The sequence below is a fragment of the Sorex araneus genome, chromosome 5 (genome assembly GCF_027595985.1).
Source record: "Sorex araneus isolate mSorAra2 chromosome 5, mSorAra2.pri, whole genome shotgun sequence".
Taxonomy (NCBI): domain Eukaryota; kingdom Metazoa; phylum Chordata; class Mammalia; order Eulipotyphla; family Soricidae; genus Sorex; species Sorex araneus.
The window spans coordinates 121,413,357-121,426,179 of NC_073306.1; the positions used below are offsets into that span (position 1 = coordinate 121,413,357).

Here is a 12,823-nt window from a genome sequence, read left to right on the forward strand (position 1 = left end):
AGTCACGGCCGTGGACTGCGGCCGCCCTCTCCAGACACGCGGAGGAGAAACAGAACCTTCTCCGCCAGGCTGGACATCTGCCCGGGGACGGTTTATTTTTATTCTTCCCTCTTCTCCCCGCAGTTTCTGCCCACCCACTGCTGACACAGTGGGGGCTTGATTCCTCGGGCCCCGCCCAACGCCCACCCCCACCTCCCCACCACCAGCCCCACCCACGTCCAGCCCAAATATAACCATGAACTAACAGGCATGACACAGGCCTCCCCCGCGGGCGCCAGGAACCAGCTGTCAGCCTTCGATGTACCCTGATTTACAGAGTCGGCCTTTTCGGGGAGACTCGGGCAGCACTGGGAGCGGAGAACCAGCCCCGTCTCCCGCTTCCCACACCCTCTGGCCCATCCTGGCCCCGAAAGCTGTGTGGCCTGAGCTAAAGCACCAGGCCTCTCTGATCTGCCGTGTTCTCATCAAAGAAGGGAACAGTCTTCGATTCTGCGCCCGAGAGGGTCTGATTCCCACTAAGAACTGAACTCTGGGATTTTAGGAGAGGTGGTTGGCATCTCCGTGCCTCGGTTTCCCCATCTGTAAAATGAAGCCAACTGTAATTGATCCTTCTAGGCCGTGATGAGGTAAGACGTGTTCCCAGGCTCAGCACATGCCTGACTTACGGTATGCTTCAATAAACAAAGGTCTTGTTTATCTGCCACAGACCCCACCCAGCACATTTAAGAGAGTTCCTGAGAGACAAAGAACTTCCAGTTGTGACCAGTGAGTGTGCAGTGAAGTGGGTTATCTTCCTCAGAGAGAATCTTCAAAAAGTATCTTCAAAGAGAATCATTAAAAATCTGGGGCCAGACGGGAGCTGGAGCAATAGCACAGTGGGTAGGGCATTTGCCTTGCACGCAGCTGACCCGGGTTCAATTCCCAGAATCCCATATGGTCTCCTGAGCCCGCCAGGGGTAATTCCTGAGTGCACAGCCAAGAGTAACCCTTGAACATCGCCAGATGTGACCCAAAAAGAAAAAAGAAAAATCAGGGGCCAGAAAGTAGATAATGGACCAAACATGATGACCTCTCAGTGTCTATGTTGCAAGCCATAATGCCCCAAAGTAGAGAGAGAGTATGGGGAATATTGTCTGCCATGGAGGCAGGGGGAGGGTGGGAAAGGGGGGGTATACCCGGGATACTGGTGGTGGGGAATGTGCGCTGGTGGAGGGATGGGTGTTTGATCATTGTGAGATTGTAACCCAAACATGAAAGCTTGTAATTATCTCACGGTGATTGAATAAGATTAAAAACAAAAAATTAGGGACCAGAGCAATGGTACAGCAGATAGGGCATGAACGCGGCTGACCTGGGTTCGATCCCTGGCATCCCATATGGTGCCCTGAGCGCTGCCAGGAGTAATTCCTGAGTGCAGAGCCAGGAATAAGTCCTAAGCTCCACCAGGCATGGAGCCTCCAAAAACAAAATCAAGACAAAGATTCGCTAAAAATCAAAGTTCCAGGGCCCAGAGATAGCTGAGGGTGGGGGGTGGGCAGGGTCCGGGGAGTGCACGCCTTTCCTGCCTGAGCTCTAGCCTGGGCACGGCACGGCCCCCCAAACACCACCTGGTGGTCTGCACACACATCAGTGCTCCACCACAGGGCACCTGTGGGTCCCCAGTGACCCCTGGGGAGGCCCCTATTAAAAGGAAAAAACAACACAGAAATAACACAAGTAAAAACTCAGGCCAAAAAGCAGATGTTAAGAATGGGAGTAGGGGGCTGGAGCAATAGCACAGCGGGGAGGGCGTTTGCCTTGCACGCGGCCGACCCAGGTTCGAATCCCAGCATCCCATATGGTCCCCTGAGCACCGCCAGGAGTAATTCCTGAGTGTAGAACCAGGAGTAACCCCTGTGCATCGCCGGGTGTGACCCAAAAACCAAAAAAAAAAAAAAAGAATGGGAGTAGAATTAGAGTTGGACTCATTTTTCCAAGTGGAAAGAGAGGCTGAGGGGGGTGCGAGCCCTCGGGGTCGCAGAGGTCCTCAGGGGCCAGGACCGTCTCCCCTGGAGGGACGACACCTCCCTCCATTCCCAGAAACGCGCCTGTGTGGATGACCCGTTATCGGTCTCCCTGGTAAAGGCCTTCCCGCCACGCCCGGGGCAGGCCAGGAATGCGTTTCCCCACATCCGCACGTACGCCCTGACACCTGCTCTCGTCCTCGGCCCCGTGGGCGTGCCTAGTCGAGGGCCCCCGGGGCTGCTCACGGAGACTCGCTCGGAAGACTCCTGCAGGACAGCACCATGGCCACTCCGGGCAGGGCTGACGCTGGACACCGGAGCAGCCCTGGCCGCCGCCCAAGACCATGCAACGGGGGGCGGGGTGGGTGAGACAGGAAGCTTCTGGAGAACGGTCGTCTGTCAGCTGGGGAAGTGTCGTTCCCTCCTGAGCCTAACCCCCACCCATGCCGGCACCGCTAGCCCCTTCTCTGGTGCTCACTGTCTCCTGTGCTCCTAACACAGCTGCCACCCTAAGACAGCTGGGGGCAGGATGGGGGTGGGGGGCACCGATGGGGCCAGGCCACCCCACCCCACACACACACACACACACTCTCTGACCAACTGATCTGTCCTTTCTTTTTCTCTCTCTGGCCTCAGTTTCCCTGAAAAGGTGGGCCAGGGGGTGCAAGACTGTCCCTCGCAAGGAGCAGGGCGGCCAGGCCAGCCCGGGGCTGACCCTGCCCTGAGCCCAGCTGGGGACGGACGGAGGAGCTGGACTTCCTCCTATTGTCTCTCGGGCCTCCCCACCGGCCCTGCCCTGCCCAGGAGTGACTCAGTGTCCCCAGAGTGCCAGTGCCCTGGAGGCGGCCTGGCCCAGGGGCGGGGAGTGAGCAGGGCAGAGAAACCCCGGGGCGGCTGGAGGAAGAGATTGGCTGGTCTGAGGGTGAAGGAAGAAGCTGGGAGCCAGTGAGTCGGGGCTCGAGAGGTCAGGGTTCGACTCCCCTCTCCCCCAGGTCTCAGAGGGGGCCACACAAGCACCCAGACCTTTCTGAGCCTCTGTGTTCCTACCCGTACAATGGGGGCACATGTACTTCCTGGCTGGGAGGTTGCAGGGCGCCCCGGGCGGAAAGTGGTCCTGAGCTGATGGGTCTCCGCTGAGCCCCGTGCGGAGGGGGAAACTGAGGCCAGAACTTTGTGGTGTGTGTGTGGGGGGGTTTCCGCCATCTGGGGTTGCGGGGGTAGGAGGGAGGGTGCCCGGGCCGGCGTGTCCCTGCCAGGAGGGGCGGGCGGGAGGAAAGGGTTGGGGGGATATCCTGCCTGCGGGCCGTGATAAGCCTTATCGGAGCGTGTCCAGGCACCCTGCGTCCAGCTCCCGCGCCCGCCCTGCCCCGAGACCTCCGCCCAGCCTTGCCCCCCCCTCCGGTCAGAGTCCAGCCAGGTGGCCCCTCGCTGATTTGAGGGAGGGACTCCCGGCTCAAATCAAACCAGCTCGGGGCTGGGGCCATAGCACAGCGCGGAGGGCATTTGCCTTGCACGCGGCCGACCCGGGTTCAAATCCCAGCATCCCATAGGATCCCCTGAGCACCGCCAGGAGTGATTCCTGAGTGCAGAGCCAGGAGTAACCCCTGAGCATCGCCGGGTGTGACCCAGAAAGCAGAAAAAAAATCAAACCAGCCCATGGTCACTCACCTAGGAACACGGAGCTGAGGGGGTCAGGCACTGGGTGTCTGGGGTGAGGGGGCTTCGTGTCTCTGGAGCAGGGCCAGCCACAATCCTGAGGTCTCCAGGACATGTCTCTGTGCAGGCCCTTGATTAATGCTCCACTGGCTGAAACTCGGGCTCAGAGAGGCCAAGTCACTTGCTGGGGTCACACAGCAGGGAGCTGAGCCAGGCCTACCAGAATCCAAGTCTGTCTGTGCAGCCCCCGAGCCAAGGGTTGGGGAGGGAGCTGTGGACAGGTGGGCCTTGGCCAGCAGCAGACCAGACTCGGGCCGAGCTGGAGGCCCGGTGAGTGGGTGTGGGTCTGGGCAAGCGCCGTGGGGGTGAACTGGACACAGTTCTGTTGCCCGCAGGGTGGGGACGACGCTGACCCGCACCCAGTGTCCCTGTCCTAGACCAGGCTGGGGGTCCTGGGGCGGCACCTCCGCTCTCTGGGCGCGCAGGGCAGGGGAGCAGGGGCGGCCTCACCTGTGGTCACCGTGAAGGAGAGCGTGTCCACGCTGGCCTCGTAGCCCCGGCCCTCGAAGTGCAGCGTCAGCCAGAAGGGCTGCCCGCGCCGCACCACCAGCCTCTCCCGGCACAGGTCGGCCGTGTGGTGGTCGCGGCCGTTGGCCTCCAGCTCCAGCTCGCACCTGTCCAGCACCAGCTCTGCGGAGACAGCGGGACAGCGTGAGCACAGCCGCGGGAGCAGCCCTCGGGGACAGCGGCCAGCCTGGCCCTGCCTTGTAGCCAGGGCGAGCCTCCTCCTCCTCCTCCTCCTCCTCCTCCTCCTCCTCCTCCTCCTCCTCCTCCTCCTCCCTCCTCCATGTTCTCCTCCTCCTCCTCCTCATCCACATCCTCCTCCTCCTCCCTCCTCCATGTTCTCCTCCTCCTCCTCCTCATCCACATCCTCCTCCTCCTCCCTCCTCCAGGTTCTCCTCCTCCTCCTCCTCATCCTCTTTGTCCTCCTCCTCCTCCTTCATGTCCTCCTCCTCCCTCCTCCTCCTCCTCCTCCTCCATATCCTCCTTCTCCACTTCCTCCTCCACATCCTCCTTCTCCTCCTCTTCCTCCTTCATGTCCTCCTCCTCCTCCTCTTCCTCCTTCTCCTTCTTTGGTTTTGGGGTTACACCCAGCAGCTCTCAGGGACTTTTCGTGGCAAGATACTTGGGGTCACTCCCGGTGGTGCAGGGACCCCGTGGGCCCGGGACTCAAACCCGGGACGCCCACACGCAAGGCTTGGCTCCTGCCCTCTGAGCCCTCTCTCAGGGCTACGTCTCCATAAAGGCCAATGCCCAGGTTGTTCCCTGGTGGTTGCTCAGCTGTGTGGCATCAGGCAGCTCAGCTTCAGGGAACCTCCGTTTCCCCTCCGAGCAGAGGTGAGGACAGCGGGACTCGCCTCCCAGGAATGGTGGTGGGAATCTCAGCTCAATATAAACCCCTGGATAAGGGCTCCCCAGACAGGGAGTTAGTATGTCATCCTGAAGGGTCTTTGGGTTTTGGAAACAGAGGCAGAGTCTGGAAGAGAGTTCAAGTCCCCCCGCATGCATGAGTTTGATCCCCGGCACCCCTGGCCCTGCTCAGCACTGCAAGGGCAGTTCTAGGGAGCCCCGGGCCCGCACTGCTGCCTTGGAGCAATGGAGTGTCCCTTCCCAGCTCAGTGGGCGGGCTGCGGCCGCTGAACACTGAACACAGGTGGTGTTTGGCACAGGCCAATCACACATGCTCGCCTTTTATTTTTTATTATTTTATTTATTTATTTATTTGCTTTTTGGATCACACCCGGCGATGCACAGGGGTCACTCCTGGCTCTGCACTCAGGAATCACCCCTGGCGGTGCCCAGGGGACCATATGGGATGCTGGGATTCGAACCCGGGTCGACCACGTGCAAGGCAAACATCCTACCCACTGTGCTATTGCTCCAGCCCCCATGCTCGCCATTTAGCTTTGATTTTCAATTTACAGGAAGCCCAGAGGACTGAGGAAACGAGAAACACAGAACCAGGATGCGGTCAGTGAGATCCACACCCGAGAAAGAGACAGCCAAGGTCCCACTTTCTTTTAGCATGGAAAGTATTATTCGTATTGTCTTTGTGTGCTAGCATAGTTTGGAGTCTACGTGGAGTAGATAAGGCCTGCTTGCATGACTTTCCCCCTTTATACACAAACCTGATGCAGACACTGTGGTTTACAGAGTGGTTCACAATGGTCTGCTGTAGGTACCCTACACCAACATTCCAACATCCCTCCGGGCCACCTCACCGCCACCTTCGTCCCCCTTTTCCCACCCGCCCCTCAAGACTGCCCCCAGAGCAGGCCCACAAAAATTCATTTTATATTGCTTGCTCTCCATAATTTGCTAGCAGAATGATTAAAAAAATATTTCCTTAGAAGCTAACCGTGGCGTATTCCAGATGCCAAAAACAGTAAGAAGAAGTCTCACAATGGAGGCATTACTGGTGCCCGCTCAAGCAAAGCGATGAGCAACGGGATGACAGTGATGACAGTGACACAGTGATTCCTTAGAAGAACATGTAAATGGTTGTATCTACCAAGGAGACATTAAGTCCTTGTGCGGGGGGCGACTGAGACGTCGTCAAAGGCGAAGCCTTCTGTGTTCATGCTTTGATAGTCAGGTTGGTTGCCTTCTACATCACATCCCATCTGATCTGGTGTGCTAAACCAGGAGGAACTGGTTTGTCAGTGTTGTAAAGTTTGGAGATGTCCCAGGAAATCCAGAATATTTAACTGGGTGATACAATTGGGCTTAAAGTTTTAACTGGGCGGCGGTTTAGAGTGTCTAACATGAAAATCCTAAGAGAGAAAATGGAAGGAATGAGTCGAAGGGAGAACCTATTGATTAAAAGAAAATTAAAAGCCATTCTAAGTCATCTGAATTTTAATATTTTATATTAAAAAAAGTAAAATCGTTTTATTGGGGCTAGAGAGATAGTTCAGTGGATAAGATGCTGGTCCCTTGCAGGGGACCAATCCAGGTTCAATCCTGGAACCATGTGTGATGTCCTGAGCAATGCCAGGAGGAAACCCTGAGCACTGGCACATGTGGTCAAAAAAAAAAAAAAACAACAACTTGGGGCTGGAGCGATAGCACAGTGGGTAGGGCATTTGCCTCGCACGCGGCTGACCTGGGTTTGATTCCCAGCATCCCACACAGTCCCCTGAGCACTGCTAGGGGTGATTCCTGAGTGCAGAGCCAGGAGTAACCCTTGTGCATCGCCAGGTATGACCCAAAAAGAAAAAAAAAAACTGGGGCCGGAGTGATAGCACAGCGGGTAGGGCGTTTGCCTTGCACGCGGCCGACCCAGGTTCGATCCCCGGCATCCCATATGGTCCCCCAAGCACCGCCAGGATTAATTCCTGAATGCAAAGCCAGGAGTAACCCCTGAGCATCGCTGGGAGTGACCCAAAAAAAGCAAAAAAAAAAAGCCAACTTATTGAAAGGAATATGAGGGGTGAAGGGAGGAGAGAGATAAAGAGAGACACGCAAAGAGAAAGACAGTGAGAGGGAGGGAGATGGAGAGAGAGGTGCTCAAGAGAGAACACGGGTTCTCCGGGGGGAAGTTGCTAAGTACACACATCAGGTTGCAGGTGCAGGGGAATCTGTGTGAGGATACCGAGCAGGACGCTCACTGGAGACATCTATTAATGACTGGAGCCACAGGACAGGGGGCTGGGAGCTTGCTTCACACGCGGCTGAGCTGGACTTGATCCCCAGCACCACATATGCCCCCCCACCTTCCCCAAGCCCGCCAGGAGTGACCCCTGAACACAGAGCTGGCCGAGAAGCATCAGAATCAAACCAAAGGCAAACAAACCACGTATTCCGCGCACAAGACGACAGGGAAACAACTCCGAGAGCATCATGATGAATTAAAGAAGTTTTGTTCATCTGTGTCTACACAGGAGGGGTGGGGGTGGGTGAGCCCTGGAATCGTGCTTGGGTGATTGTGTGGCGCTGGGGGCGGTCAAACGTGGGGCCTCTGCCAGCCGGGTCCGAATTCCAGCGCTTTGAGTTACTCCTCTGTCCCGCAGGAGAGAGTTCTTATCCTTTGAAATATTTGCCAACGATGTGATGAAATATCTGAGATCTGCTCCCAAAATTTAGGGGCATTAAAGGGGGGGGGGGAGCCAGGCTGAAGGGAGCAGGAGGCTGTGGGCTGGTGGTGATTAGAACTGCGTGATGGGGCCACAGATAAACTATTCCCTCCACTCAGGACCTTCACTATCCTCCATAAGAAGAGGGTCTGAGTTGTTACAGATTTGGGGCTTGGTGTTTTGGGCCACACCAGTACTTCTCAGAAGGGTTCCTCCATCTGTGCTCAGGAATCACTCCTGGCAGTGCTCAGGGACCACATGTGGTGCCGGAGATGGAACCGGGGCCACCATGTGTGAGGCAAGTACCTCAACCCCCGAACTCTCTCTCCAGACCTGTAATAAGAGATTTGAATGACAGGGCCTGAGGGTTGGCTGGATCTGCCTTCGCATGCTGCTGTGTGATGCTGGACAGGTGTCTCTCCCTCTCTGCGCGTCCCTTCCCGAAGCCTCCCAGGACTGCTCTGAGGTCTGGAGACACTCTTTATCGGGACTGCCGGGGCAGAGCGAGGTCGCTGCTAATTCTCCCTGCTGCCGTCGAAGGAGCCGGAGACCTCAGCAGGGAGAGGGGCTGGTGGCCCAGACCGGGGGCAGAGGGGAGCACGGCTCTCGGTACACTCACTCAGCCAAGGCCAGGACTGGAGACAGGGTGGGGCGGGAGGGCCAGCGGGCAGCGCAGGAGGACGGAACCTGCAGTGGCTACAGCCCAACGGAGGCCCGAGCTGGGGGCTTGACCTCTGCAGAAGGGTCCTTTGACCCTGGGCTCCAACTGAGCGCAAACAGGGGCCAGGACTGCCCGGGGCTTCTGGGTGAATGATCTTAACCCCTGTGGCCGGGCAGTGCCACGCCCACCAGTGCCACCTCTCGGACTCTGCAGGGGAGCCGGCATGCGGCCACAGGGCCTGGCCAAGGGGGCTGTGGGATTTGAATCCGGGCTTGTAGTTTTGCGGGGCAGGCCGGGGTTGTGCGTGTGTGTGTGGGGGGGGGGGGTGACACCCAGAGGGGCTTCTCTTCCCCGCTCTGTGTCTGGGGTTATTCCTGCTGGTCCCCGGGGGGCCGTGTGGGAGCAACGCTCCACTGCAAGGCGTGGGCCGGGCCCTTGGGTGCTGTCCCGGGCCCCGGGCTGTTTGCGGGGTCTCCGCTCTAAGCACCCACAGCGCAGCCCGGCGTTGGCACCCCCCTCCCCACCCGCACTTCTCTCCACCCTCCCTGCGCCGTGCTCCCGAGGAGGTGACGCTGGGGGAGACTGGAGCCACTTCGACCCCTAGAGAGACCCCTCTATCAGCCCGCCGGGGTCTGCGGGAGGCCCGGACCCCAGAGAGCTTCCGCAGCAAGGGAACGGCCCGCTGTACCCCGGGCACCCAGAGAGCTGGTTGGCGCCTGTCCCCCTGCCGGGGGCCGTCTCTCAAGCTACGCTACTGTCTGCAGACGTGTTTCCGGAAAGCGCGCCTAGCTCCGTGGGGCAGAGTCTGGGTCTAGCATCGCACCAGAGTCCTGTCCTTAGACGGGGCTGGGTCGGCCGGGCCCAGGGCTCGTCTGTAGGAGCTGAGCTGGCCACGGCAGCAGGGAGCAACGATGACTGGCGTCTACGGGGGCCGCCAGACCCCCTGAGCCCAGTCAAGGTTTCAGGGACAGGAAGCTGCCCTAAGGTCAAGGGTGCCACCTGTGGATGCATCAGAAGCAGGACGAGTGGCCTGAGGCCGCCCAGCAGGTCAGGTCAGGCCCCACACCCCCGCCCCTGCCAGATCTCCCTCCCCTGTCCCCATAGCTCCTTGGGGGACCTGGCGAGCAGGGCCAGCTCTCCCCCGGGGTGCTGGCAGGGTGGCCGCCCAGCAGCTCCTGTGTGGGGACATCCTGCCCTGCAGACACCCCTCCCGGTACCAGGGACAGCCGTGCCACCGCGCCTGTGTGTGTGCACATGTGGCAGGCGGGAATGAATGGAGGCGGCCCCAGGACGGAGGACCACAGCCTGGCCCCTTACCGGAGGAGAAACTGAGGCTCAACCAGTGGCCAGGACAAGGAACGCAGAGCTTGGGGGTGGGAAGAGGGCCTGAGAGAAGGGGCCTGCATGCAGCCCACCCCGCTGGGGAGGCCGGAACCCCCCACCTGTCCATGCCTCCCCCAGCTGTCAGTGACTCTCCAAGGCCAAGTGCTGGAGGCCAGGACACAGTCCCCAGGGCGTCGTGCCACCTGACGCTCAGCAGGCGCACAGCCCCTCGTGGTCAAGAGCAAGCGCAGTGGCCCTGGAGGGCAGTCCTGAGGGCTGCTCTGTCTGGTCCAGCCAGACCAGGGTTAATGCCGGTGCTCAGCGAGTGAAGAAACTAGACGTAACTGCAGCCAGGACCGGGCGCCAGCCTGGGCACCTCTCACCCAGCCCGGCCCGCCGGCCGCTCTCCAGGCTGGGAAGGAGGAACGGGGAGCCCGCCAAGTCCGGCCCGCAGCGGCCCGGGGAAGCCGCCCCCCCACACTCACCCTCAGCCATGGTCTCAGCAGGGGGCTGCTCCAACTCGGGTCCAGGCGTGACCGCTGTGGGTGGGTACCTCGGGGCCAGGGGAACTTATAGCCGCTCTGGGGCGGGCCAGGGGCGGGCCGGACAGGGAAGGCGGGGACGGGGAGGCCACCGTTGCCCAGCCTGAGCCCACAGGGGCAGGAGCCAGAGGGAGGGAGCAAGGGTGCCCCCTGGGGGACACCAGTGGCGCTCACAGCTGGGACACCACTAACCAGGGCACATAGACGTGGACCTGGCTTAAGCACACACAAGCACACACACACACACACACACACACACACACACACACGAGTAAGGACGATACCACGGTGTGGACACACCGATAGAACATACAAACCTGCACACACACAAGATCAGATACAAGTCACAGAGACACGCCAGCACACAGACCCAGACAGACCCAGATGGGGGTCCACGCAGAGTTGCACACAGCCTCGGTACACAGTGAGCACACACCTCACGGACAGATGTGGACACAGAATTAGCCTGAGGCATGCAGGGACACACAGGTGCAGGATTTTAGAGGTGCATGACAGACATGCAGTCAGAGCCCATGTCTTCCTAGAGCAAAACCCAGATAGTGCTGCGTCTCGTCCCTTTCCCGATCCAGCTAGTCATCTGCTCTCTGTCCTTCCACCCTTCCTTTCGTCTATTCATCCATCCACCCAACCATTCACCCACCCATCCACCCATCCATCCATCCATCCATCCATCCATCCATCCATCCATCCACTGACCCACCCATCCATTCACCCATCTTTCCATCATTCCATCCATTTATCCTTTCTTTTCTTCCTTCTATCCATCCATGTATCCTTCCCTCCTTTCCCCTTCTTCCTTCCTTCTTTCCTTCCTTCCTTCCTTCCTTCCTTCCTTCCTTCCTTCCTTCCTTCCTTCCTTCCTTTCTCTCTTCCTTCGTTCCTATCTTTCTTTCTTCCTTCCTTTCTTTCTTTCTTCCTTCCTTCACTCTCTCTTTCTTTCTCCCTTCCTTCCTTCTTTCCTTCCTTCCTTTCTTTCTTTCTTTCTTTCTTTCTTTCTTTCTTTCTTTCTTTCTTTCTTTCTTTCTTTCTTTCTTTCTTTCTTTCTTTCCTTCTTCCCTCCTTTTTCTTTCTCTTCCTCCCCCCTCCCTCTCTCCCTCCCTCCCTCCCTCCTTCCCTCCTTCCCTCCCTCCCTCCCTCCCTCCCTCGCTCCCTCCCTCCCTCCTTCCTTCCTTCCTTCCTTCCTTCCTTCCTTCCTTCCTTCCTTCCTTCCTTCCTTCCTTCTTTCCTTCCTTCCTTCCTTCTTTTCATCCTGCCTCACCCCTCCCTCCCTCTGTGCATCCACCCACACACCCACCTTTCTATTCACTTTATCCTCCCTTTGCTTCCCCCTCACACTGATACTGGGGCCCCACTGTGGGCCAATGGAAACAAAGTCCACCCTCCAAGAACCCAGCTTCCGACCCTCCATCCTGAGCACCCTGGGGGAGGGGCAGGAGGGCACTGCAGACCCTGCGCACCTGAAACCTGGCCCTGAAGGACAAGGGCCCCAGGAAGTCTCAGGAGACAGCCCCTGTGTGTTTGTGGTGGTGCTGGGGAAAGGCCGGGCCTCCGGGAGCCGGTTGCAAGGCAGATGCCTCCCCTTGCCGTATTGTCTCCATGGCTCCAGGTCTCTGAAACTCGGGGTGTGTTTGCTCTGGGGGCCCTGCCCGCGTGCTGTGCTCAGGGGTCATCCCAGCAGTGCTGGCAGGACCGTCGTGGTGATCCCGGTTGCTGTGGTCCCGGGATTGAACCAGGGCCAGCTGTGCTCGAGGCAAACTACGCCCCCAATCCCTCAGACTTTTCAATGATGCTGAACAGTCTGGCCTCCCCCCGCCCCCCTCCCGACATGGAGGATCCTATGAGTAGGCGAAGCTGGTTGTAGACGATGTGAACTATTTAGGAGCCCGCAGAGAGCTCCCAGCGCGCCCAGGGCACAAGCATTTTGGGGGTCAGCTGCCCCCTCTCCCAAGGGTGGGTCCTCAGCCAGCTGGTTCGATCCAGGCTCCCCAACCCTGAGCAAACGAAGCTGAGGGCAGGATCCCTGCTTCTGAGTCCGGCTGTCTGGAGTACCGTGGACCCGCCCAGGAGACAGAGAGGAGTTAGAAAGGAAGGAAGGATGGACCAAAGGTAAAGGATTGAAGTTCAGAGAGGGTGAGGAAACTGCCTCAGGTCGCACAGCGCATCTCAGCTCTGGGCTCCACTCAGCCTCCAGGACGCTGACCCGGGGCCAGAGCTGACCCTGGAAGGCCGGGCAGGCTCAGAGGAGGAGCCACCCACCATGGGTGGGACTCGATACAGCAGCTTTTTAACTCACTGGTGACTAATGGCAGATGAGCAGTGTCTGGCACGGGGGCCCTGGGGAGGGCCCCGACTCCCCTGGGTGGGATGGGGCGAGGCAGGAGCTCAGCGCCGGGCACTTGGGGGAAAATGTCAACAGGCAGGCGTGACCTCGCAGGCCCTCTGGAGTGGACCCCGGGTGGCTATGGGGGCAGAGAGCAGGGC

At 58.9% G+C, this 12,823-nt stretch overlaps 1 protein-coding gene across 1 annotated transcript in view; it reads right to left on the reverse strand.

Moving 5' to 3' along the window:
- Positions 1–10,375, reverse strand: part of TGM2 (transglutaminase 2) — a 39,345-nt gene extending 28,970 nt beyond the window's left edge. Inside the window, exons 1-2 of the mRNA XM_055139376.1 lie at positions 10,265–10,375; positions 4,170–4,349 (exon numbers count right to left, since the gene is read on the reverse strand). Of these exons, the coding sequence (XP_054995351.1) occupies positions 4,170–4,349; positions 10,265–10,274 (190 nt within the window). The 5' untranslated portion in view covers positions 10,275–10,375. The remainder of the gene's footprint in view (positions 1–4,169; positions 4,350–10,264) is intronic.
- Positions 10,376–12,823: the final 2,448 nt, after the last annotated feature.